This window comes from Lontra canadensis, unplaced genomic scaffold, assembly GCF_010015895.1.
Source record: "Lontra canadensis isolate GAN:19392208 unplaced genomic scaffold, GSC_riverotter_1.0 scaffold98, whole genome shotgun sequence".
In the NCBI taxonomy this organism is placed as follows: Eukaryota; Metazoa; Chordata; class Mammalia; order Carnivora; family Mustelidae; genus Lontra; species Lontra canadensis.
In genome coordinates this window covers 386,181-412,935 of record NW_022631092.1, presented here as the reverse complement: position 1 = coordinate 412,935, position 26,755 = coordinate 386,181, and the positions used below count along the sequence as shown (strand labels likewise).

Genomic DNA, 26,755 nt, shown 5'->3' with positions numbered 1-26,755 from the left:
GTAAAAGGGTAGAATGAAATTGAAGAGGCCGTTTTTGTTAATAGAATGAAAATGGCACTAAAATGAACGCTTCTGTTGGAGATTAATGCTTGGACGTCGCCTTCTCAGGCTGAATTCAGTAACGCCTTCTTACCTCAGGGTCAGCCTCCACACGTGCCTTAGATTCAGGGGATCATCAGCCTTTTATTGTCTTGCTTCTTCAGGGAATTAGCTCCTGAGACTAAAAATGCACCATGACAACCGTGTCACTTAGCTCCTCTGACAATTTAATTAGACCTCCCTTTAGATTTTTTTTTTCTGGAAAATTACACATCGTGAAAAATATTTTAATGGAATCACATGCAGAAAGTATTTAAGGAGATTGAATGCTTCAGTGTGTGGAGAGCCCCCTCCCCTTCCCCCGGGAGGCAACAAACCCTTTAGAAATCCAATGTTCATCCTTCCGTCCACCACTGTTTTAGATTCTGATCCCTATGGAATGTTCATCATCAGCCATTCCCGCCATACCCAAGGCCCTCCAGCCATGGCCCACACCGTCCACTGCATGGGCTGTCCCCGCAACCCCCAGGACTGCTTTAGGTGAAATCGTAATGGGGTCTTACCTTTGGATTTGGGGACTTCGCAGCCCCAGCCCCAATCTTGCTAGGGCCCCCTGCTTCATTCTCCATGCAGCCGGCTGGCTGTCAGGCACAGTGGGAGAGCTCAGCGTTTGCAACCAGGTTGCCTGGATTGGACTGTGTCCCCCATCTCTCCTCCGTAACTCTGGGCAAAGTACACCCCAGTTCCTGGTCTGTAAAACAGAGATAATAGCAGTACGTATCTCATAGTGGTAAGGAGGCAAGAAAAGCCATGAACTGTTCTAGTCCATACCAGTGAGGATCAGGATGCCCACGGGCCCACTGCTATGGCCCAGGAGGCAGGAAGGAGGGTTAAGCCTGGGAGCTGGGCTTAGTAGAGTTTGGGTGGCTGGAGGGAGAATGCCAGGAACCACAAGGGCAGGGGGACTGGCCAGGGAGACACAGAGGTGACACCCATCTTAATTTCAAGTCCCACACATGATGGGGAAAGTGAGGTCTTTGGGGACCCAAATAACTGCTCCACTTTTTGGCCCTACAGCCCTGAATGAAGAAGTCAGCCACTTTGAGAAGCGCAAGGTATTTATTTTAGTTTCCACCGTGATGACCTGGGCACGATCCAAACCCCTGGACCCTGTAAGTAGCGCACTAGCTTTTCCTTCTTTGTTTTTAAATAAGATTTATTTATTTAGTTGAGAGAGAGAGAGTGAGTTAGAGGGGAGAGGGGCTGAAGGAGAAGGAGAGAGAGAGAATCCCAAGCAGACTCCCTGCTGAATGAGGAGTCCAACGTGGGGCTCGATCCTGCGACCCGAGATCATGACCTGAGCCGAAATCAAGAGTTGGAGGCTCAACCAGCAGAGCCATGCAGGTGCCCCTGCACTAGCCTTTCCTTTATGCAGCCTTTCACCCTTGATACCTTGTGATCTGTGTGCGGAGAGGACGTTCTGTGATGCACCGTGAGGTCTTTCCCTCCTGAATTCTATCCCATAATGAGCATTGAACAGAAATCACTGACTCTAAGCACACTCAATTCTAAGGGCCCTCCCTGTGTTATGTGCCACTTGGGAAGGACAAGATAAATGATACCAATTAAGCTGAAACCATGCTTGCTTATCACTTAGACTTCGTATCTGAAAAAGCTCTCTTTTAGCTGTATTGAGACCTCTATTCCTGTCTTACATCTTCTCGTGCAGAGAGGAAAAGGAACATGGACGCCCCATACAGTTGTTATGGGAGCCCCCAAAGCCCTTCATCTTCAGAGGCCAGGTGGGTGACTCACCCGTACCTCCTATCTTTGTCCACACAGTAAGGCAGTGTGCACGCTGCCTCAGGTCATTTCCTTCCTTTTCCACGTGGGCTTACACTCCATCTTCCAGAGCTGTTGGCTTTCTCTACGGATATCAGATGTACCTTGGCCGTTCTGCCCCAGTGTCTTTGTGCCTGTGAACTGAATCACAGTGTGATCTTGTGAAGGACATTTAGAAAGGCAGTTCAGTGAACAGGTGCAGTGCCTCCTTCCATTGGAAGGGATGACAGAATCAGTTGTGCTCAAGGTCAACCAGGTGCCAGCAAGGGCAGCCTCAACACTTTCTGGCTGAGCACCGCTGTAAGAAGACACTGACCGCAAGACCCATCCCAACTTCAGAGATCAGAATGTGGGAGGGAAATGCAATATCCTAGAATCAATGGAATATGTTACTTATAACGAGGAGATATGGAGGGACTTACCACACATTGCATCAAAGGCCATTTGCTTCTTTCATTGTCTTTCCCTTGGTGAACCGGGAGATCGTTGAGATTGGAGAGCTGTTTTCTGTCCTTTTCTTGTAAAGGTCACTCATCCACTCCCATCTGGTTGCCCTCACGTCAAAGACCTAGCCAGTCATTTGACTCCTGTTCTGGTTCCTGCAGACCATCCAGTAAAGTGTCTGCTACAAAACAGTCATTGGTCTCGTGATTGGCTGCTGGCCTGCCAGACTGTGCTTGCTCCTTCACTTATAAACTAACTCGTACCGAATTGAGCAAAATGGGAATGTATTGGCTTATAAGTGATAAGTCCAAAGGTGGACTGCAGGCACAGCTGGACCTAGAAGCTTAAACAATGACCTCAGAGCTCACTATTCTCTTTCTCTCTTCTGTTGCTTCTTTCTTCCTGGGTAGGCGTTATTCTCAGGTAGGCTCCCCGTCCTGCTGGCCCCCAACAGCTCCCAGGCTTACATCCCCAGAACTTCAGTTCCCTTTTCCACTTTGCTCATGTCCCACCCCAGGACTGGAATGTGCCGTGTGTCTAAGTCTTGGGGTCTAAACTTGAGCCAGGGACTGTAGCCAGGGGAACACAGAGCTCAGGCTGGCCAGGCCTGGGCTTATATACTCACTTGTAGAGTGGGAGGGCTCAGCCCCCAAACTGCATGCTCTGATGGTGGAGAAGACATGGGTCCCCCAAGAAAATTGAGGAAGATGGCTGCTGTGTTAGCACCTGTGTCCTATGGCAAGTCCATATCCTCTCACCATGGTTGTAACTTGTATTTCCTCAACAGCTCATGATGGCTTGAAGTGAGGCTTACGAAGGTATAACCTACATAGAGTTCAGGTAGTTCTACATAGAGTTCTGGATAGTTCTATGAGCTTTGAAAAATGCATACGGTTGTGTAGCCACCACAGCAGTCAAAACAGAACCAGTTTTGGGGGGTTTCTACCACCCCCCAAAATTCTCTACCCCATACCACACAAAAGCTCAGTTCCAGATGGATCACATAATTAAAAGTAAAAACCAACACTTTTTCATTTTTTTAAGAAAAATTAATAGAACTTACAGGGGAAGAGTTCTTAGACAGGACTCAGCAATGCTAAATATGATGCCCCAAAATGAATAAATTCAACTGCAGTGGAATGAAGGAGGTATTTATGGATGAAATGATGCTGTGTGTGAGATTTACCTTTGAAATCGCCCAGGGGATGAGGAAGTAGATGCTGGGCAGAGAGGAAACCAGGTTCCGCTGTGCAGGAACCCGAATCAAATCACGTGGAAACATCACACAAACCCAACATGAAGGATGTTCTATTAAATAACTAGCTCATAAGCTTTTAAAATGGCAGTAAAAGAAAACCAGAGCTCTGCTCCAAATAAAGATGAACAAGACGTGGCAGTTCCGGGCCAGACGTGATCTTGGACTGGACCTCTGCTGGGGAAGAGACCCTAAAAAAAGACATCACTGGGAGAGTTGACAACGTTGGAGCATGGACTGTCAATGGGATAAAATTATGTATATCAGTATTAAATTTCCTGAATTTTATCACCGTACTGTGGTTTCCTGGGAAGATGTGCTTAGTAGATACTCACTGAAAAGTTCAGAGAGTATGTATACAGTGTATGCAGCCTGCTCTCAAATGGTTCAGAAGAAAGAAATGATACATGTATGCTGTGTGGAAATACAATTAGAAACAATGTCTTCACCCAACCCGAAAATCCCTCCACAAGGGAGCAGAGAAAGAAAACAAATTTATTACCTAAAAAGCATGAAAACGGAATGTCATGCACGTCACGGGCAGTCTGCTAAGAGATGGCAAAGACGGAGGGGAATCTCCCCTTTGTCATTAGCCAAGCAGGTTCCACCCATTGCCTGCATGTTTCCAGATAACAATAACTAGTTCTTGAGAAAGGGGACTTGACAGCACCATCTGTCACAGGTAGTTCGTCCCAGATTCACCTAGTAATTTGGGTGGCCATCTGGGTTAGCTGATTGGCTTTATCCAGAGGAAAAACAGATCTTTTATACCTTTATGGCAGGAGGGAGTTCTGCAACTGAGAGCAAGGGGTGCGGCAAAGTCAGGCTCCTACCTTCCCGCAGAAACTGGAAGACAGAGGTGCTCTCTCCCTTGATGTTTCTATTTCAAAGAGGTATCTCCCAGGTCCTTCAGAAAGGCCTTTACTCATTAGGAAGCTGCTAAGAGGCTTATTTGGCTTCTAAAAAAATTCACACACTTGGGGCACCTTGGTGGCTCAGTTGGTTAAGCGTCTGCCTTTGGCTCAGGTCATCATCCCAGGGTCTTGGGATGGAGCCCTGCGTTGGGCTCCCTGCTCAACAGCGTGTCGGCTTCTCTCTCTCTCTCCCCCTCTGCTGCTGCTCCTGCTCATGCACGTGTGCGCTCTCTCTCTCTGACACATAAATAAATAAAATCTCAAAAAAAAAAAAACAACTCACACACTTGGGGTGTCTGGGTGGCTCTGTCGGTTAAGTGTCCGACTCTTGATTTCAGCTCAGTAGAGAGTTTGCTTGAGATTTTCTCTCTCTCCCTTTGCTCCTTCCTCCCCCCACTCCCCTTGTGGGCTCATGGGCTTGCTCGTTCTCCCTCTCAAATAAATAAATTAATTAAATCTTTTTTAAAAACCTACATACATTTCAAAGAGACAGAGAAAGGACTTACAAACTTTTTATCAAAGTATAATGCTCTAAGAAAAATGGATGGGAGAGAAGCCTCTTGCCTCATTGTCAACAGGGAGAATGAAGCTTCTTGTTTTTAATTTTTATTTGCCCTTAAAATATTCATATAAATAGAAAGAGAGAGACAATGAGAAAACAATGTGATAATTTTTTTTTAAATTAGTGGATCTGAGGGGGAAAATGTATAGGAGTTCTCCATATTGTTTTTGTAAACATTCCTTATATGTGAGATTATGTCAGTGTAGAAGCTCACAAATAAGTAAAATGTAGTAGAATCACCCTGGGAGCAGAAGAAAGCCAGGTGGGATTTCAGTTTTCCCTGGTTTTTTTTTGTTTTTTGTTTTTTTAAGATGTATTTATTTTAGAGAGAGCTGGGGGTGGGGGGGAGCAGTGGAAGAGGGAGAGAGAGAATGTCACGCAGACCCTGCACTGAGTGCAGAGCCCGATGAAGAGCTCGACCCCAACTGACTGCATCACCGAGGTGTCCCTTGGTTTCTCCTGTTTGAGGCACAGCTGCATTACCCTAGTCTAGGGTGTTTGTGCAAGTCACAGGTGACTTGTGATTATGAGTTGAGCTCAGCCAGATTTGTAAGGGCAGGACATTGGAGGACCTGGTAAGTGTGAGGCCCTGCAAATGTAGCTAAGACCATTTGAGTGCAACCCCTTAATGACTTCCTTTAAGGCCTATGACCGCCTCCTTGCCTACGGATGCTTATCATCCCAGTTGTGGTTTTGGTTGGAATAGGAAGTTGGAATATCTGTCCTCAGATCTGGTTCCCCCTTTTCTAGGGACAAAGAAGCAAACTGACAGACCAGGGTGCTCTGAAGGGCAGTTTGTCCGCCAAAAATTTAACTGAAGGATGTGGGGCAGAGGAAGACTTTGGCATCAGTGGTTATCAGGTTGCAAGTAACAGAATCTAGCTGGAGTTAGCTGATGCAGAAAGAGGACGTTGTTGTAAAGATATAAGCAAGGTCTGCAAAAATCCACAGTCAGAGAGGACATTGGGCATCAGCGATTGGGAAGCTGGGCACGCCCTGTGCACCTGTCCCCCTGTTCTTCCCTGCTTCTGTCTTCCTGTCATCATCCCAGGAAATCTTTTTTTTCTTTTAAAGATTTTATTTATTTGACAGACAGAGATCACAAGTAGAGAGAGAGAGGAGGAAGCAGGCTCCCTGCCTAGCAGAGAGCCTGATGTGGGACTCGATCCCAGGACCCTGAGATCATGACCTGAGCTAAAGGCAGAGGCTTAACCCACTGAGCCACCCAGGCAGCCCATCATCCCAGGAAATCTTAACAGCCAATCAAACCTGGTCCTAGAAGGTAGCAGTCATTAACAAGATACGTTAAGCTGGAAAAAAATCATTGTGACCTCTTGACTTTAAGAAAGACAGATCTTCAGCTCTGTCATCATGAAAAATGGCTCACCAGCAGCCCTCACTGAGACACAAGGTTCAGTTCTAATGCCACTTTTCAGTACAACTAGTTCCAGGACACTATGGAAGGGACTAGATTCCATGTTCTGGGTCAGTAAAAATCTGGGTGAGCCTGGAATTTATCTTTGATGTCAGAAAGCTGAGACATTTTCAGAGATGCCCTGGGTGGTGTTGAGAGTCCAAAGAGGGCTCCCCACTTGTCCAGTGGTGAAGGGTGAGCATCACGAAAATAATTTTGCATGCTGGGCATTTCCCATCTGTCCTTGCAGATCCAGTCCCCACTTTTCTCGACCCTGCTCTGGCATCATGGGCTAGGTCAGCAGGCAAGCTTGTCCTCTCCTGCCCACTGGGTTTGGCCAGTGGGGAGTTGGGTGAAAGGATGAGGGAAAGGAAAAGAGAGAGGTCAGCGTGTTTATCCTGCGAACTGGCAGGCTGAGCTCCTCAGCCAACATCACTGTGCCTATCGGGCAGCCTGTCCCCTCTTCTCTAGGCCCTAATTATCACTGGCTTCCTCTCAGCTTTGGGACCTACGAGTGGTACAGAGCACCCCATTACTGACTCCAAGGTATTGGATTCCCCTTCACGCTGTCCACATCTTTGTTAATAATCCTGTTTTATATATATTTTTTAAGATCTTGTTTATTTATTTGTCAGAGCAAGAGCGAGCACCAGCAGGGGGAGTGGCGGGGGGGGGAGGTGGAAGCAGACCCCCTGCTGAACAAGGAGCCCAATGTGGGCTCCATCCTAGGACCCTGGGATCAGAACCTGAGCCGAAGGCAGGGACTTAACTGACTGAGCCACCCAGGCAGGTGTCCCAATCATCCTGTTTTTAAACTCTCCTCAAATTACCCACTTTGCGTGTACTTTTTATCCTGCTAAGACGCCACCTGACACATTGTGCTTAACTGAAGTCCACTGAGTTGGTGGAAAGCCATGACTTCATTATGCAACTCAAAAGAGAAAGGTGAGCGTGGATTGGTGTAGACACTGCTGGTCCCCTGACAGCCACCCCACTCCCCTCTCTTCCTTTCTAGTGGAGTCCTGATTTTTTCAGTGGCTGAGCTGCCCATGAGAGCCACGGAAGGGGGATGCTATCCCCACCTCCAGGGAAATCCTTATGAATCCAAATGAGCTGTGATGGTCCCATTCTTCTTGCGAATGATGGGCTAAGGGCAGGCATGCAAGCTAATTCCAGAATGCCAGAGAGTAACAGCCAAACCCCAAACATGTTGACTCTCTTAGCCATGGTAAAAGTTTATTCCTTACTCATATGCAACATGTGACAGGTTTTTCTGATGAATGAGTAAGTGTCCTCCCAACTCTGCTTCGAGACCCAGGGTCCTCCCACTGGATGGCTTGACCATCTTCCATAGTGGACTCCAGAGCCATTATGCAAATCTACATCAAGCCTGGGGACCCCAGGTAGAAGGCACAGAAGATCATGCACGGGAAGCTTTCCAAGCCACGCGTGGAAGACATATGCATCCTTTCTCTAAGTGCCTTTGACTAAACCCCCATCGCACGCCAAACCCAACTGCAAGAGAACCGGGATATGTCATCTAGCTCTGTGCCTGGGAAATCAACATGGTCCAGGATCTGGCATGGAGAGGAGTCCCCCGGGAGACCTCTGTGAAGGGCTCATCCCTGCTTAGAAGATGCAGCCTTCTTCCCTCTGGAGATATTGTCCGCTCTGGACATGACACTTGGAACTAATGGCTGCTACTGGTCTTTCTAGGAGCCCGAAGAGGAAGGGCACACCCTGAGGGAGCTAGAGCTGAGAGAGCATCAGAAGGGCAGAGAAGCTCATCTCATGGCACCTAGGGCCACCCTGGCTTTTTTGTGTCTTGTTTTGTTTTGTTTTAAGTAGGCTCCTCACCCAACACGGAGCCCAACATGGGTCTTGGACTCCTGACTGTGAGATCGAGACCACAGCTGAGATCTAAGAGCCGAACACTTAACCACCTGAGCCATATAGGTTCCCCTGGAGCCACCCTATTTCTGAAAGTTATTTTGGGGACATAATGAATCTCATCAGGGTTGAGGCCATTTTGAATTTGCTTTTCTGTTCCTCGAAGCCAAAAGTATCCAAACAGATAGAAAACTGTATACAGGGCATTTATTCATTTTGGTTATTTTTATTTTTTTAATTTAACTTTTATTTTCATTTTTTTATTATGTTCAGGTAGCCATCATATAGTACACCATTAGTTTCTGATGTGTTCAATGATTCATTAGTTGCGTGTAACACCCAGTGCTGATCAGAACACGTGTGCTCCTAATTACCCATCACCAGGTTACCCCATCCCCCCCACCCCCTGGCATTTTTTTAATACATTAACTCATTTGTATTTGTTTTAAAAAGTGGGAGAATCTCGATATTTACGGGGCCTTTTTTTTTTCTTTTGTATCTGTTTTATTTTTTAAGACTTTTAAATTTTTTTTAAATTTATTTACTTGAGAGAGAGAGTGAGGCAGAGGCAGAGGGAGAAGGAGAGTGGAACTCGATCCCAGGACCCTGGGATCATGACCTGAGCTGAAGGCAGATGGTTCAGTGGCTGAGCCACCCAGGCGCCCCTAGTATCTGCTTCAAAAGTACAGCCATGTGTTTGTTTTTTAACGTGTGAGTCAAGAGCGGAGACCATTATGCTAGCCAACAGCCCAGAGGAAAAAGGACTGATGTGCTGATAGTTACGGAGTAACCTGGTAGGAAAAGTCCAGCAGGTGAGCCGCTCGAGCAAACACAGTGACCGGTGAGAAAGCGGGTCCAACACCGCGGTACAAGACAACAGATTTCAGCCAAACAGAAAGGGGGAGATCACTCTGCAGAGTCAGTTCTCCCCCTCCTGGAAGGAGGAAGCGTCTAAAGAAGCTGACTGACTGTGGTGAGATGTTAACAAGACCGGCAGAGTGTCCGGAAATGCCACCAGTCACCACCGTGTGACAACCAAAGGATAGTGGATACAAAGCCAACAGAAAGTCGACTCACCGTTTATTGGGAAAACACAGATGCAAGTAGTCGCAAGGAACCAAAACCTCTGCGAAAGATACAGGATCCAACTATACTTTGTCACCTGTTTCTAACAAGTGACATTCAAGGACTAGAGGGAACACAGCCCAGTGGCCGGTAACGAAGGTTCGTACGTGGTGTGCAAGCCAGGTCTCTATTCAAACCGGGAATCAGGACGACAGCTCAGTCCCCGCAGCCCGGGCTAGTGGATGGGCGACAGTGCAGCTGGCCAGAGAGAGGGTGAGCTTCCTTCTTCTTGGCCCTGGTCTCACAATTTCGAGGAAGAGATTGACTGACTATTAAAACCTGTGGCCAGAGAACAGAGCACCGGGGATGTGACCATCTCTGATACGGCCATGAGGATGGAAGGAGAGGCAAATCCTAGAAGAGGGGTGCAGGGCCCCCAGGGAGCCCAGGAGGGCCAGCCAGGCAGACTGGCCACCCCATCGTGACAGCCAGGGCTCTGGAGTTGCCAGGACTCAAGTCATCCTGAAGGCAAAGCCGGTTAGCCTGTTTCTAGCCCCCAAGTAAGGATCACCAGATCTAGCAAATGCAAATACAGCATACTCACTTAAATTCGAATTTTAGAGAAACCGTGAATAATTTTTAGCATAACTATATCCCATGGGGGTATTTAAGACATACTTACACTAAAAAATTTTGTGTTCGTTTATCTGAAATTCAAGTTTAGTTGGGTGTCCTGTATTTTTCTCTGGCAACCCTGTATGTGAGCCACTCGACATACTTGAGAGATCAGCTCATCACGTAACGTACTCACCGCACATCTACCACAGACCCAGAGCTGAGGTGGGAGAGCTTGATCTTCTCCTTGGACACTGACCCTCTCCCGGTCTTCCTCCCCATGGTGATAGCACCATTCCGGCTGCCCCAGCCTCACTCCCTTCCACCCACCAGCCAATCCATCCATATGTTCTGTTACCTCAACACCCCGAATGAGACAGAATGCATCTTGCTCTCTCCCTGTATCCATGGCGACGTTCTAGCCCAAGCCTCAGCCTTTCCCACCCCTCACTACGAAAGCACCCTGGTAACTGGTTCCTGTCATCCCCTCCTTCCAATCCAGTCTTCAAGGGAACATCTTAAGTGATCCTGTGAAAATATAATTCAGGTCTTCGTGCCTTAGTTTTGTTTATAATGCTCAAAACTGGGGCACCAGGGTGGCTCAGTCAGTCAAGCATCTGCCTTCAGCTCAGGTCATGATCCCAGGGTCCTGGGACAGAACCCCACAGCGAGTTCCCTGCTCAGTGGGGAAACTGCTTGTCTTCTTCCCTCTGTCCCTTCCCCATCCTTGTATTCAATCTCTCTCTCTCTCTGTCAAATTAATGAATTAAGTCTTTTTAAAAATTAAATAAATAAATAAATAAATATTTAAAATGTTCAAAACCCTTCGATGCCTTTTTATGCTCTTAGAATAAATCTAAATTTCTCAACATGGTCCATAAGCCGTGATCAATAGCCCTGGCTATTACTTGCATTGTCCAATACTGATTCCCAGCTTGGCCCTGGTCACCTGGGTCCTTCCTGCCAACAACTGTGCCCCCTCTAGGTCCTCATCATTGTGTTTCTGCTGTCTCTCTGATTCAGTCCATGTAAAGCCAGGACTCAAATGTTTTGGATCGATTATCAAACTTGGACCACTGTGATGTGGTTGAAAGTTTCCTAACTGAACACTGTGCTTTAAAAATCCTCCTCCGGGGCATCTGGGTGGCTCAGTGGGTTAAGCCTCTGCCTTCGGCTCAGATCATGGTCTCAGGGTCCTGGGATCGAGCCCCGCATCGGGCTCTCTGCTTGGCAGGGAGCCTGCTTCTTCCTCTCTCTCTGCCTGCCTCTCTGACTACTTGTGATCTCTGTCTGTCAAATAAGTAAATAAAATCTTTAAAAAAAAATCCTCCTCCAGCTACTAGGACCTCTGTGTCTGGATGGATCTGGGAAAGTCACTCTGTACCATGAGTCTCAATTTCTTCCTTTGATTTTTGTTAAGTGTTCATTTCCTTGTTCTGGGAGGATCCTTCCATGGGTCCTCCCAGGATGGTGAGCTGTGGAGGGAATGAATGTGATGTGATGTGCTGCTCAGTGGACTGTGGAGAAATATTTTTCATCCCTGATTCCCAATGCAAATGATATTTCTCCTTATCTGACAGAAATTTACACATGGAATGCTCTTATTAACATGAGGTTGATTTGAGGGGAAAGGGCAACATGGAAAAGACAAAAAAAAAAAACCACCCACAAGTTAGATTAAAACATGAAACTGTATATGTTGTGAAAGCTATTAAGAAATGGGTTATTTTATTTACCCAAAGGATACAAACATAGTGATCCAGAGGGGCACACGCACCCCAATGTTCCTAGCAGCAGTGTCCACAACAGTCACACTATGGAAAGAGCCCAGATATCCATCAGCAGATGATTGGATAAAGAAGATGTGGTATATATACACAATGGACTCTTACTCAGCCATCAAAAAGAATGAAATCATAACCATTTGCAACAACATGGATAGAACTAGAGGGTATTATGCTGAGCGAAATAAGTCAATCAGAGAAAGACAATTACATGATCTCACTTATACGTGGAATTTAAGAGACAAAGACAGGATCATAGGAGAAGGGAGGGAAATCAAGAAAGATGAAATTGGAGAGGGGGACAAATAATGAGACTCTTATCTCTAGGAAACAAACTGAGGATTTGGGGGTGGGGGACAAATTTGGGAGAGGGGGATAACAGGACAACAGGCATTTAGGAGGGCACGTGATGTAATGAGCACTGGGTGTTGTACGCAACTGCTGAATCCCTGCCCTCTACCTCTGAAACTAATAATTACTATGTTAATTGAATTTAAGTAAATTAAAATTTTTTTGAAAGGAATGGGTTATTTAATGTCTTTAAAAGAAAGACATTTAAATTTTTTCTTTTGCTTAAGGTAAGTGTAAGTGATAACATTTGGCTAGCTAAAACATTTTCAAGGGAGTTGAATCACTGGAAAAGTAAGTAATAGCTTTTCAGATGCTTTATTTGAGCTCTCCAGAACAGTCGAGCCAGCATTCCAGGCTTAGTAGTTTTACATAGCTCTAAGCTCCATGTCCCTGGTCTGGCTTTTTGTCTTCCATAGGATGATTCTGAGATTCCATTTACTGAAGAGGATTACCGAAGAAGAAAACACCATCCGAATTTTCTGGACCACATAAATGCTGAAAAAATGGTTCTCAAGTTTGGAAAGAATGTAAGTGTGGAACAGTAAAGCACGTAGAGTGAGAGAAGTCTGTCTGCTCCGTGCACATGGCCAGGGCCGGGCTATTCCACGTGTAGGTCAATTCCTTACACGTCTCTGTGTCTGGTCTCCTTATCCTCACGGCCACGATCTCTGAGCTTCAGGTTCCCCCCCAAGATGCGCCGTCCTTGGGTTCTGGTCCTGATGTTGGTCCAGCCCACTAAGTTGACAGCCTTGTGTTAGGTCCCCAAGAGAGCACAAGCCTTCACCCACTGAAGTGTGGGTCAAGAGTCCCTTAGCCCAGAAGAGGAAAATAACTCAGAGTCAGTGTGGTGTGTCGGGGGCACATTTCCCCTCTTTCCAGAATCTCCCTCATCTCTTTCTTATAGCAGAAAAGTACGTATTAACTTTGTCTCACAGATCCGGAGATGAGCCTCTCAGAAGTTAAGTAACGAGCTCAAGGTCACATAAGTAGGATTTGCTGAGCACCGTCCCCGGCACTTCTTGGCCTGGTCCGATCCATTCTGTACAACCCCAGTGTTGTATACATACATAATTATGCCCATTTCACAGATGCGGGTGCTGTGGGGAAGAGGAGCCCCGTGATAGAGCTGTGTCAACCTCAGATCCAGCAGACCGCAAAGACGACAGGGTTTACTTTTATTTTTTCTTGATTCCAAAGCTCCATCAGTCCATAGAGTTGACCTGGACATGGGCACGGCCACCTGTTACTAAGATAGACCTACGACTGGAAAACTGTAAACACCGACAGCTTCTTAGCCTTCTGGTGCAGCAAAATTGATCGTTTTGATACATAGATATTGTAAAACCAGCGTATTTCCTATCTTTTGTCAGAATGGATGATGGGAATGCCCTGGTGATGAATGAGTTTACTATATTTAAGAATTATCAAGAGTTTGCTCACTAAGTGCCAGGCCCTGTGCTAAATGTTTGGCTTCTGGTAGTTCATGTAATCCTTGTGTATCTCCTAGATAACTCTCAGACTCCTGTGAATCAAGGCCTGTTATCATCATCCACATTTAACTTATGTAGAACTTACACAGAACCCCCGAAACTCCAAAGGTTCCATCTACAACGTTTTCCCCACGGGCAGAGAACCCACAGAAGTGACATGTAATCATGGTGACACCTGGTGGTCTCAGAGGATATTACCATAGGAACTTTGTCCTCACCTTCTATCCTATTAAAACAAAAACAAACAAAAAAAAATTTTTTTTTAACCTCTGGCAATACAAACACTGCAAGTATAAAATGTTTGAAGGAAATAACAGTGGGATTGAGAGTTCTAGCCCCTTTTCTACCCATTGATTGATGACCTTCTCTAAGTTATTAAAGTTTTGGAGTAAAATGAATAAAGGTGCTAGACGAGACAGGTCTAAATTTCTTCCAATTTCAAATCTTGTGAGTGTATTATTTTATTAAGCATTAAGCATTGCCGCAGATCGAGAATCCATGATTTCTTGATCATTTATATTCAGTTATCTAGATGAGAACATATGGTCACGTACACACAAATAATTGATGTGACTGATAAAGTGGAGAATCTTACCATTTTAATATCTGTTTTCTTATAAAAACATGAAATTTGTTTCATGATCTAAATGATACAATCAAAATTTTATTTTAAAAATATATTTTTTGTGGGGCATCTGGGTGGCTCAGTCGGTCAACTCTTAATCTCAGCTCAGGTCTTGGATCTCAGGGTTGTGGGTTCAAGCCCCAAACTAGTGGGGTCGTTATCTGGTTTTGGAATCAAGATCATGCTGGTCTCCTAGAATGAGTTTGGAAGTTTTCCTTCTGTTTCTATTTTTTGGAATTTGAGAAGAATTAATATTATCTCTTCTTTAAATGTTTGGTAAAATTCCCCTAGGAAGCCATCTTGCCCTGGACTGTTGTTTGTTGGGAGATTTTTGAAGACTGATTCAATTTCTTTGCTTGTTATGGGTCTGTTCAAATTTTCTATTTCTTCCTGTTTCAGTTTTGGTAGTTTGTATGTTTCGAGGAATTTATCCATTTCTTCCAGATTGCCCAGTTTGTTGACATGTAATTTTTCATAATATTCTCTTACAATTGTTTGTATTTCTGTGATGTTGGCTGTGATCTCTCCTCTTTCATTCATCATTTTTTTTTTGTTTGGGTCCTTTTATTCTTTTGATAAGTCTGGCTAGGGGGTTATCAATTTTATTAAGTCTTTCAAAAATCAAGCTCTCAGTTTCATTGATCTGTTCTACTGGTTTTGTATCTATATCATTTATTGCCATTCTAGTTTTTATTATTTCCCCTCTTATGCTGGCTTTAGGCTTTATTTGCAGTTCCCTTTTCTAGCTCCTTTAGGTGTACGGTTAGCTTGTATATTTGAGACATTTTTTACTGGCCTGTATTGCTCTATACTTCCCTCTTAGGACTGCCTTTCCTGCATCCCAAAGATTTTGGAGTGTTGTGTTTTCATTTTCATTTGCCTCCATGTATTTTTTTATTTCTTTTTTGATTTCCTGGTTAACCCATTCATTCTTTAGTATGATGTTCTTTAACTTCCATGTATTTGTGGTCTTTCCAACTTTTTTTTTTTTTTGCAGTTGACTTCAGATTTCGTAACGCTGTGGTCTGAAAATATGCATGGTATAATCTCAATCTTTGTTTGTTGAGGGCTGATTTGTGACCCACTATGTGATCTATTCTAGAGAATGTTCCATGTGCACTCAAAAAGAATGTGTGTTCTTCTACTTTAGGATGAAATACTCTGAATATATCTGTTAAGTCCATCGGGTCCAGTGTATCATTCAAAGCCATTGTTTTCTTATTGATTTTCTGCTTATGTGATCTGTCCATTGCTGTAAGTGGGGTATTAAAGAGCCCTACTATTTTGGTATTATTATCAATGCATTTCTTTAAGTTTGTTATTAATTGATTTATGTATCTGGCTGCTCCCAAGTTGGGGGCATAAATATTTATAATTGTTAGATCTTCCTGTTGGATAGATCCCTTAATTATGATATAGTGTCCTTATTCATCTCTCATTACAGTCTTTGGTTTAAAATCTAGTTTGTCTGATGTAAGTATGGCTACTCAGACTTTCTTTTGATGCTCATTAACATGATAGATGATTCTCCACCCCCTCACTTTCAATCTGGATGTGTCTTTAGCTCCAAAATGAGTCTCCTATGAGCAGCATATAGATGGGTCTTGTTTGTTTGTTTGTTTTTATTCATTCTGATGCCCTGTGTCTTTTGATTAGAGCATTTAGTCCATTTATATGGTTAGAGTAATTATTTTTTTTAAAGATTTTATTTATTTATTTGACACACAGAGAGAGAAAGATCACAAGTAGGCAGAGAGGCAGGCAGAGAGAGAGGGGGAAGCAGGTTCCCAGCCGAGCAGACAGGCCTGACGCAGGCCTGGTTTAGTGGTCATGAAATCCTTTAGTTTTTGTTTGTCTGGGAAGCTCTTTATCTTTCCTTCTATTCTGAATGACAGCCTTGCTGGATAAAGTATTCTTGGCCGCATATTTTTCTCCTCCAGCAGGTTGAACATGTTTTGCTCCAGGTTTCTGTGGAGAGATCTGCTACTAATCTGATTTGTCTTCCCTAGCAGGTTAGGGCTTTCTTTTCCCTTGCTGCTCTCAGGATTCTTTCCTTTTTTAAAGATTAATTGATTTATAAGAGAAAGAGAGAGAGACAGTACATGATCACCCAGAGGGAGAGGGAGCAGGAGAAGCAGACTCCCAGGACCCTGCAATCATGACCTGAGCCAAAGGGAGACAGTTAACTGACTGAGCCACCCAGGTATCCCAGGATTCTTTCCTTATCTCTCTATTTTGCAGACTTTATTATGATATGTCTTGGTGTTGGCCGGCTTTTGTTGAATTTGATGGGAGTTCTCTGTGTGTCCTGGATTTGGATGTCTGTGTCCTTCCTCAGATTAGGGAAGTCTTCAGCTATAATTTGCTCAAACAAACCTTCTGCCCCCTTTTCTCTCTCTCCATCTTCTGGGACTCCCATGATACGAATGTTACTACACTTTATGGAGTTGCTGAGTTTCCTAAGTCTACATTCATGATCCAATACTTTTTTTCCCCTCTTCTTTTGACCTTCATTATTTTCCTTAAATTTTACCGTCTGTATCACTTATTTGTTTCTCTGCTTCTTTCATCCTTGTTGTCATTGCATCCAGTCAGTTTTGCATCTTGGTTACAGCATTTCTTATTTTGACCTGACTAGTTTTTTAGTTCTTTTATCTCTTCAGTGTCTTCTATGCTTTTCTCAAGCCCAGCAGGTATCCTTGTAATTGTTATTTTAAATTCTGGCTTGGGCATATTACTTACATCTGTTTTGATTAGATCTCTGGCCATGACCTCTTCATGTCCTTTCTTGCAGCATGAATTCCTCCGTCTTGTCATTTTGTCTAGGTTACTGGTGTGTGCACTTGTCTGATGTATGTGTGTGTGTGTGTTAGGAAAGCCTATTATAGTTCCTGCTCCTGAGAGTAATGTCTATATTAAGAAGAGTCCTATACTGTCCAGGACCTGGGGCTTCAGCAAGCATCTCAGGGTGTGCACTGTGTTGTTGTGTTTTCGCTGCTCCTTCCCTGAGGTCAGTCTTCTGCAGGGTTTCTCCTGCAGTGGGGAATGTTTGGACTTCATCCACAGTGTGGATGTTTTAACTAGGTGTGTTTGGTTTGCTTGTTAGGAGACTAGATCCTGTTTTCCATAGAGTTGAATCTTTGCAGCAATCTTGATCAGTAGACTTGGTGTGAGCGAGGGGTGTGTGCTGGTCGTCTCAGGAAGGGTCCTGCTGCACTGGTTCTTAGGCTGACTTGCCCTAGTAAGATGCACCTGCTAGGTGCAGGGGGGTGGGGCTTGCCCTAATCAGCTCCAGGCTCCACAAGGGGGCAGGGGCACTGTGTTGCTCAATGATGTCTGTCCTTGCTGGTGGGCGTAGGACATAATAATGGCATCACCCCTCTCTCTCATCCCCGGAGAGGAGAGTTTGCACCCACCACTATTCAGGAAGCCCCACAAAAGAATCATCTCCCCTCTTGTTTCCCTGGCTTCCATGAGATCTCTGGCCTCACCCTGTCTGTGTCCAAGCTGTCTACCTGCCAGGCAGCACAGTACTCCTCTATGTTTTATCTGGGGTACACAGCTGGGTTTCAGAACTCCACATCTTAGGCACCTGGTGCACAGGGTCCTGTGCTGATCCTCTGGGGGAAGGTTTTTCCCATGCTGTGGCCAGTGCTGGTTTGTCCCAGAACAGTAGTCACACAACCATGCCGCAGTTTGAGGTTTATAGCACAACAAAAAGCCAGCACCTCGATATACTGCCCTCAGCAGGTGTCTCTGTTCCTATGCAAATGACCAAGGCAGCATGTTGGTGCCTGCCAGCATTTTTGTCCCTGGAGAGGCAGCGCCACCACTTCATTCCGAAATGCACTTCAAGAAGGGGAGCACTGCCTCTCCCAGTGCAATCCGGGGGATCCTCAGACCACACTGCCCGCTCCCTCCTTCCACGCAGGAGTGCTGCTATGACCACCAGGTTCCACCCCGCAATGGTGCAGACTTCTAAAACTTCAGACTTTGGTTCCAGTGCTTGTAAAAACTTGCAGTAATCAGCCACTGTAGTTGTCCCAATCCGTGGTTTGCGGGAAGTGTTTCTCCTGGGCAATCCCCCCACAGGCTGCTTTCTCTCTGTTTCTCTCTCTCTCTCCTCTCTCCAAGATCAGGGCTCCCTCCCTTTTGCAGTACCCATGGTTCTTTTTTTCCTGGAATCATGTCTCTGCACCTCCTACCTTCCACAATGTGGCTTCTTTTCTCTCTAGTTCTGCAGTTTGTTCTCTCAGCTTTCAGACTGATTTCTTGGGTGTTCGGAATGGCGTGATATTTATCTAGCTGTGTTGGGGGCTGAGGCAAGCATAGGGACCCCCTGCTGCTCCGCCATCTTAACTCCTCCTCCAGTGTCACCTTTTTTGGTCCATTTATCACTGAATTGCTTTTTAGTCAGAGGATGTGGTCTGGGTGGTGGCAATTCTGTAGTTTTTGATGAGATGTTTTGCTCCATAGTACACAGCCAGGGTTGTTTTTATTTTAAATTCCTTATGGACTGAGCGCCTGGGTGGCTCAGTGGGTTAAGCCGCTGCCTTCGGCTCAGGTCATGATCTCAGGGTCCTGGGATCGAGTCCCGCGTCGGGCTCTCTGCTCAGCGGGGAGCCTGCTTCCCTCTCACTCTCTCTGCCTGCCTCTCTGCCTACTTGTGATTGCTCTCTGTCAAATAAATAAATAAAATCTTTAAATTCCTTGTGGACTTGAAAAACCCGTGTTTTCAAACCTGTGTGCAATTTCCATTATGTCTCCTTAGGTCAAGTTTCTTTCTTTCTTTTTTTTTTTTTTTTTAAGATTTTATTTATTTATTTGACAGACAGAGATCACAAGTAGGCAGAGAGGCAGGCGTGGGGGGAGGCCGAGCAGAGAGCCTGATGCGGGACTCAATCCGAGGACCCTGAGATCATGACCTGAGCCGAAGGCAGAGGCTTTAACCCACTGAGCCACCCAGGCACCCCTAGTTCAAGTTTCTTAATGGTGTTTTGCATCTCTTACTAGTTTGGGGGTCTCCTGAATCCGTCAATTACTAAGAAGGGGTATACTAAAAAATCTCCCACTATGGAGTAAACGTATCCATATCTCCTTGAAATTATTTTAGATCTTTGCTTTGTTCATTTCAAGGCACAGTCCTATAACCCCTTCACAGTGTTACACATTGTCAGAATGAAACTATAAAATCATGTGTTTTTTCTTAACATTGGGAGCAGGCTAATATCTTAGCCATTTCTGCAGATTTCCGGACCATTCTTGGGTATTAATGAAATCTTTTCTAGCTCTCACAAAGGCTCAGACAGGTTTAATACTAAAGTCATGAGTCTAGGGGCGCCTGGGTGGCTTAGTCGGTTGAGCGTTACCTTCAGCTCAGGTTATGATCCCAGGATCTTGGGATCGAGCCCTGTGTTGGGCTGCCTGCTCAGCAGGAAGTCTGTTTCTTCCTCTCCCACTCCCACTGCTTGTATTCCCTCTCTCGCTATCTCTCTCTCTGTGTTGAAATAAATAAATAAAATCTTTTAAAAAACATAAAAATAAAGTCATGAGTCTATCATGAAATTTTCAACTTCTCTTCTGCCAGCTTAGCCTGATTCAGGCTCACATGAATGCAGGAGGGAGGGAGGCTAAGATGTGATCAACTCTCCTCCTCTCTCCACCTTAGTCAGCTCCCTTCTCTCCTGTTCTCTGTTCCTTGCTCTACCACCTGCCTGTTCTTTTTTTTTTTTTTAAGAGTTTATCTATTTTTCAGAGAGAGAGAGCACAAGAAGGAAGAGGAGCAGGCAGAGGGAGAAGCAGGCTCCCTGCTGAGCAATGAGCCTGATGCGGGACTCGATCCCAGAACCCTGGGATCATGACCTGAGCCAAAGGCAGAAGCTTAACCAACTGAGATACCCAGGCTCTCCCCACCACATCCACCACCACCTGCCTATTCTTTGTCATCATCATCACTGTCCTGATCATCCTGTTCTTTTCTTTTGTTTCCAAGTTCTTAATTTTTCATCATTATAACCATATTTATTTCATAATCTTTACTAATTTATTTTCTAAAGGCATTGCAAGTCTGATTTCACTCATCGTGGATTGTTCCCTCATCAGTTTTATAATTTTGGCTTGTGAGCTCATCTTTGGTAAGGTCTTTTAGTACAAAGTTTCTATTAGTAAGTATTAGTAGCATATTTTCTTGTGATTTCGGGAACTCCAATTGTAAAAGTAAACCTGTTATTTGGCATGGATTTTTAGAAATAGCATCTCTTTAAATTGTCAATATCCATTTCTTTATCCATCACCCCTAAAAACCTCAGGTAAATGAATTCTCAGGGAAAAGTGAGCCAAGTGCACTTTATATCGAAGTGTAAAGTATGTCTTCCAAAAGTGTTGCTATAAAAGTCTCAGGTATATTCAGGGGTCGGACGCCTCCAGGAGTCATTATGGTCAGTGCAAAATGGGAATCACAGAGAGACTATGCCTTACGGTTTGTAATTGGCTTGCTAGTCAAAGCTGTGCCCTCAAACCAGCACCCACGTGCTACAAGGAGGTCACCACCCTTGCCTCAGCTGTTGTCCTTTTACTGGGGCTTTAAAGGACAGGGGAGGTTCCTCGGGGCAGGGTGGGGGTGGGGGGAGCCAGGTAGAGGGAACTTTGTATTTGCCTTTTTGAGGTGCCGGAGAGTCTCACCGCCTAAAATGCTTTTTATGTTAATTTTTGGTTCTGGAATCCCTGGATTAAGCAGATAATTTGAATGTGAACGACAAACCATTGAGAAGTATAGGGCCAAGGTTAAAATTCTCCAGGGAACCTTGGCTTAGGTTTGACAATTCCTTTTCACCTTCTTTTCTAGTTCACTCTTTTGTTGTGGATGAACCTTTCATATTGTGGCCCAACTCCTAACCACCAAATCCAGTGCTTTGTCTCCTCTACCTGCATGTGTCTGTAAACGCACACACCTAGATTATGAGAACCCTTGACTTCCCAGGGCACCCACACTCTCCACTCTTCACCACTCTTGTTTTCACTTCTGCTTTCTTTTATGTCCTTGAGAATTCTACCATCCTAGAAGGATACTAGTGACATTTTACTTGGCATTTCTAGCTGTTTGAATTAGGAGGTTTTAGGTTTTTATAACCCACCATGGATTACCTGGAGCAGAAGAGAGACTCATTTTCCTGATAAAGGTTCCCAATTCTAACATGTGTGCTCGTGCCCTCTGGGAGGGGTTTCCCACAACACCAAGTAATTCCTGGGCACCTGCAAGGTGTTTTGTGTTTCAACTCAATTCTGACACTTATCTTCCTAGAGGTAGCATCAGATCCCACAGATTTAGGGCTCAGTCCTATGAGATTGTCCCCCACTTGCCTCACCAGTTGTGTTGTGTTGTTGTTGAGCACAACCATCAAAAAAGAATTCTTGAGACCTTGTATGGTACAACTTAGTAAATTTATTTAAGTAGCACAGGGATAGAACCTGTGGGCAGAAAGGGCTGTACTTTTGCTGTAGGAAGCTGGTAAGTTGTCCACATAGTGTTCAGAGAGTGGGAGGCATGCAGGGTGTATGAGATCATAAACGTTTTCTTGAATTTCTACTTGTAAAACTACTTTTGCAATATTTCTCTGGTGCTTACCATTCAGTTCCATATTAACCATCAGTGAAATACATGGGCAGTCATGAGACCCTTGAAGAATAGCACAACTAGGGGGCATCTGAGCAGCTCAGCTGGTTAAGCTCTTAGCTCAGGCTTGATCTCAGGATTGTAAGTTCAAGACCTCTGTTGGGCGTGGAGCCTACTTTAAAAAAAAAAAGAAAGAAAGAAAGAAAAAAGAATGTAGCAACCAGTACATATTTGATCCTTACCAAAACTATGCAGGCTAGGTCAGCCTCCTGGGCTAAAGGTGGACATTTTTCTGCTTCTATCCCTCATCAGTGGCAAGCTCAAGCTGTCACCTGTGCTTCTGACCAACCTTTACAGGTTGGAGGGTCCCATAACCCCTCCTACCTCTCCAAGCCTTGGATTTGATTAGTTTGTTAAGAGTGGCTTACAGAATTCCGAGAAACATTTTACTTATTAGATTACCAGTTTATTATAAAAGAATATAACTCAGGAATAGCCAGATAGAAGAGATGCTCAGGGCAAGGTTTGGGGAAAGGCATGGAGCTTTTCTGTTTTCCCCAAATCTCCACACGTTCACCAACCTAGAAGCTCTCCAGACCTTCTCCTTTTGCATTTTTATGGAAGTTTCATAATGTTTGAGTAAATCATTGGCTGTCATCTCCACCCCACCCCACCCCTCCCAGGAGATGGTGGGGAAGCTGAAAGTGGGCAATCATTCACATCTTGGGTTGGATCTCAAAGCCACCTGATTAACATAACAAAGGACACTTTTATTACTCTGTTTGGCCATTCCCATAGTTCTGGGAACTCATGCCAGATATAGAGATGAAGACCAAATATATATTTCTTATTATGAATCACAATATCACACCTTATATTGTGGCCTGTTACTAAAAAACTCCCTGTGTATGTCCACCTCCCCTCCTGGGTAAGTAAAGATCATCCTGGAAGGACCCATTTTTATATCTTCACAGATAATTATCTTTGATTTTCATTTAATTAAAAGTCCCAAATAAATTTCAGTAGTGGTCAGAAGCATTCAGTGTCTTTCATTCATTTTAACCACTAAAATAATCTGGTTCAGTATAATTAATAATACTAAATTTAGCTTTTTTCCTCTCCTCTATCTACTAGACCAAAAAATTCACAACTTACGTGGTTGCTGCTGGACTTCAATATGGAGTGGAAGGAGGCATCTTACATTATTTTTTTAAGGTATGACTTTTCAGTGACTATGAGGATTTTTAGAAAAGCATTTTACAGTAAGGTTATTCAGTTTGAAGTTTTTTTTTTCTTTTTATATTTTTCTTTCCTGTATGATGACCACTCTCAGAGCAATGAGGAAAAAGATGGCTCTCCCTTCATCCATGAGACAGACACTGATGCCTACCATATTCCAGAAACTGTTGTCAATTCTGGGACTCTGATACCGTGATAATAAAGTCCTTGCATTGGTGGAATTTGCATCCCAGTGGGATGGAGGAGAGTGAGAGATACGAACCCAATTAGCCAGGACACATAGAGTATTTCAGATGTTGAGAAACAGGATGGAAAGCAACAAAACAGAGAAAGATAGAAAGAGAACCAGTGGTAGGGTTGGGAGGTTGTATCTTGAATGTGACGGTCAGGGAAGGCCTTTCTCATAATATGACACTTAAGCAGAAAGTGATAAGGGAGCTGGCTACTTTGCCTTCTGGAGGAAGGGTGGTAGGAACTGTAAGAGCAAAGACCTGAGGGAGAAATTTGCAGGTTGTGTTAAGGAACAGCACATAGAAGACTGTAGCCAAAGTAGAGAAGGGTAGGTGATGAAGTCCGTTTGTCCTTGTCTGTTCTCAGCTGCTCCTTAGCTACATGGCCACTGAATGTTGGCTTTCTTAGGTTCCTGCCCCAGACCTTCTTGCCCTTTTTTTTTTTTTAAGATTTATTTATTTATTTGAGAGAGAGAGCAAGTGCACAAGTGGGAGGGGTAGAGGGAGAAGGAGAGAGAGAATCTCAAGCAGACTCCGTACTATGTGTGGAGCCCAACACAGGGCTCGATCTCACAACCCTGAGATGAAGAGATGAAACCAAGAGCCGGATGCTGAACTGACTTCGCCAACCCGGTGGCCCCCCTCTTGTCTTCCCTATCTGCACTCTTCTCCTGGGTTGCTCTGTTCATTCCCGTGACTGGTGCCCAACGACTCTCAAACATCAGTTTCTCCAGTGGGAGAAACTGATGTCCTAGCTCTGAGTCCTAGCTCTGTGAATCTAGCTGCCTGTTCAAGCACCTCACTTGGAAAGTTTCACAAACCTAAATTCTACCTACAGTTATCCTCAAACCTTCTGTTCTTCCAAGACCCCATCTCAGAAAATGGGACCTTCCACCCAGCTGCACCAAACCAGAATCCAACTCTTCCCTCGTTCTCATCCATCACAAAATCCCCCAGTACTATAGGGCCAACCTCCTCAGTATCTCTTTCTCTCCCACCGCACTCCCCCCACCCCAGCCATAGGCTAGGTAGGGTGGACATCTCTTGTTCGCCCAGCTGTCCTGGTCTCCACCTTCGCATTTAGACTCTTACTTCCCGTTGTTCCTTTGCAAGGCAACAGAAGCAAATTTAATGATGCCACTTCGCTGTTTAGAACCCTTCCATGGTTTCCAAAAGTCTGAAATATCTTACAAGGTGGTCTGCTGTGGCTGCCACCCCTATTTCGCTCTTTAAAAGCAATATAAAATAATCTAATACCTGACAACTCAACAGTATCCAGACTGTCTGTTTCTTTTTTTAAAGATGTTATTTATTCATTTTTCAGAGTGAGAGGGAGAGAGAGAGAGCATAAGCAAGGGGAACAGCAGGCAGAGAAACATGCCTCCTGCTGAACAAGGAGCCTGATGTGGGATTTGATCCCAGGATCCTGGGATCATGACCCGAGCAGAAGGCAGCTGCTTAACTGACTGAGCCACCCAGGCCACCTCAGACTATCTATTTCTTCACTGAAATACCTAAAATGTGAGGAAAGGACAAGGGTTTGGACTTTGAAGATCAGGATTCAGATCCGGGCACAGTAGTCACTGAGTCTCCAATGGTTTATCTACTAAGCATTTCATCTTTGAACTGGTAATAATTACCCCTGGCCCATGGGAGCAATTTTAGACTTTCATTCTCATTTCTGTGTGTATGTGAGAGGATGGAAGGTATCAGGCATGTGAAAGCATTTCCTTTCTGTGTAGACACCGCACAGATGATGACTGAAGATAGCCCACCAGACTGTAGATTTCCTGAAAAGTATTTCAGCCTAGGTTACACGTTCCACGGATTCTCTTAATAGGATTTGATCAGCAACTAAATCTCATCAGAACTGATTTTCAAAACATCCCCTTTAGGTGATGACATCATCAGACCACTGGGTCTTTTAGATGCCCAAAGGTCTTTTGGATGGCTGTGCGTGAGCTCTAATAGTTACATACAACCAGGGAGAAATACACTTTTGCTTTTCTTTCAGATGGCTTGGTTGGGTGAGGTCCCTGCGTTACCGGTGTTTGGAGATGGAACAAATGTAATTCCAGCCATTCATGTTCTTGATCTAGCACGGTGAGTGTTCTCCTAGAGCTGGGACTTCCCTGGAAGTAATTGACTAATGTGTTTGTGTTTCAGTGAACACTTAGTAAGCACTTGCCAAGCGCTAAGACCCTTACATGGGTCACTGTATCCATTCTTCATGACCACCCTATGTACAAGGTCTGGCCATTACCTCTGTTTTGGTGTCTGGTGGCATAGTGTCCACCATCTGAAAGTGCCAGGAATGCCCATAGCGCAGTCTTCACCCAGAGGTAGTCTGTCCTGAACGTCGGAAGTCACGAATCACCCAGGGTAGGAAATCGTACTCCCCACCCCCGATCTGGCCCCACTGCCTCTTAGGGCCTGCAGCTCCCCTAAAACAGCCACGGCTTCTCCAGATCTGTGTCTGACTCTGTGGACACCCCTCCCCAAAGCTCTGTTGAGAGACTCCCAGGAGCTGCCCAGGTGAGCAGACTTCACGGACCGAAGTCCTACTGGGGGTCAGGGGCTCTTTGCATGGCACTGGGTGAAGCTGGAGCTGGATGGATCAGGCTTGGAATCATGGCATTTCTACTTTCCCTGTGACTCTTCAGCTTGAGGCACGTTCCTTGACCTTCCTGGCTTCCATGTCTGTCCCACCCATGACTGAGTTGGAAGTGGAGTGAGATACTGCCTGGCCCTGGGCGTGGTGGTTGGTTCACTCTACTTGACTCCATCTTTCTTGCTTTCTTTCCTGATGATGGTTTTTCCTGGCGGGCTGCAGAGTGATACAGAACATCATAGACCACGTGCCAAAGCTCCATTACCTGGTTGCTGTGGACGAGTCTGTCCATACCCTGGAAGACTTGGTCAAGGTACAGCCGTTCCATCCCACCCTTGCTTGCATTTCTTTTTCTTTTCTTTCTTTTGAAAGATTTTATTTATTTATTTGACAGAGAGAGAGATCACAAGTAGACAGAGAGGTAGGTAGAGGGGGAGAGGAGGAAGGCTCCCCGCTGAGCAGAGAGCCAGATGCGGGGCTCGAGCCCAGCACCTTGAGATCATGACCTGAGCTGAAGGCAGTGGCCCAACCCACTGAGCCACCCAGGCGCCCCTCACACTTGCTTTCATTTCTTAAACTGTTTTACCCCCTAAAGTATAGCAATGGAGTCGGCTATGCTAACAAGACTGGGGACTCCCCAGATGGAATATCCTTAAAACCAAAGTCACTGTCGGCATCTGCAGTGTATGTGTTGGGAAATTTACAGTCAAGATGGCCTTTTTCCGGTCTGTGCACCAAAGGGAGCAGGAGGGGCCACTGTGGGACCAAGACAC

General features: G+C 45.0%; 1 protein-coding gene across 1 annotated transcript in view; it reads left to right on the top strand.

The window, feature by feature from the left end:
• AK7 (adenylate kinase 7) overlaps window positions 1–26,755 on the top strand; it is a 71,015-nt gene that overhangs the window by 18,636 nt on the left and 25,624 nt on the right. Inside the window, exons 4-8 of the mRNA XM_032837396.1 lie at window positions 1,117–1,211; window positions 12,592–12,702; window positions 23,037–23,117; window positions 25,386–25,474; window positions 26,205–26,295. Of these exons, the coding sequence (XP_032693287.1) occupies window positions 1,117–1,211; window positions 12,592–12,702; window positions 23,037–23,117; window positions 25,386–25,474; window positions 26,205–26,295 (467 nt within the window). The remainder of the gene's footprint in view (window positions 1–1,116; window positions 1,212–12,591; window positions 12,703–23,036; window positions 23,118–25,385; window positions 25,475–26,204; window positions 26,296–26,755) is intronic.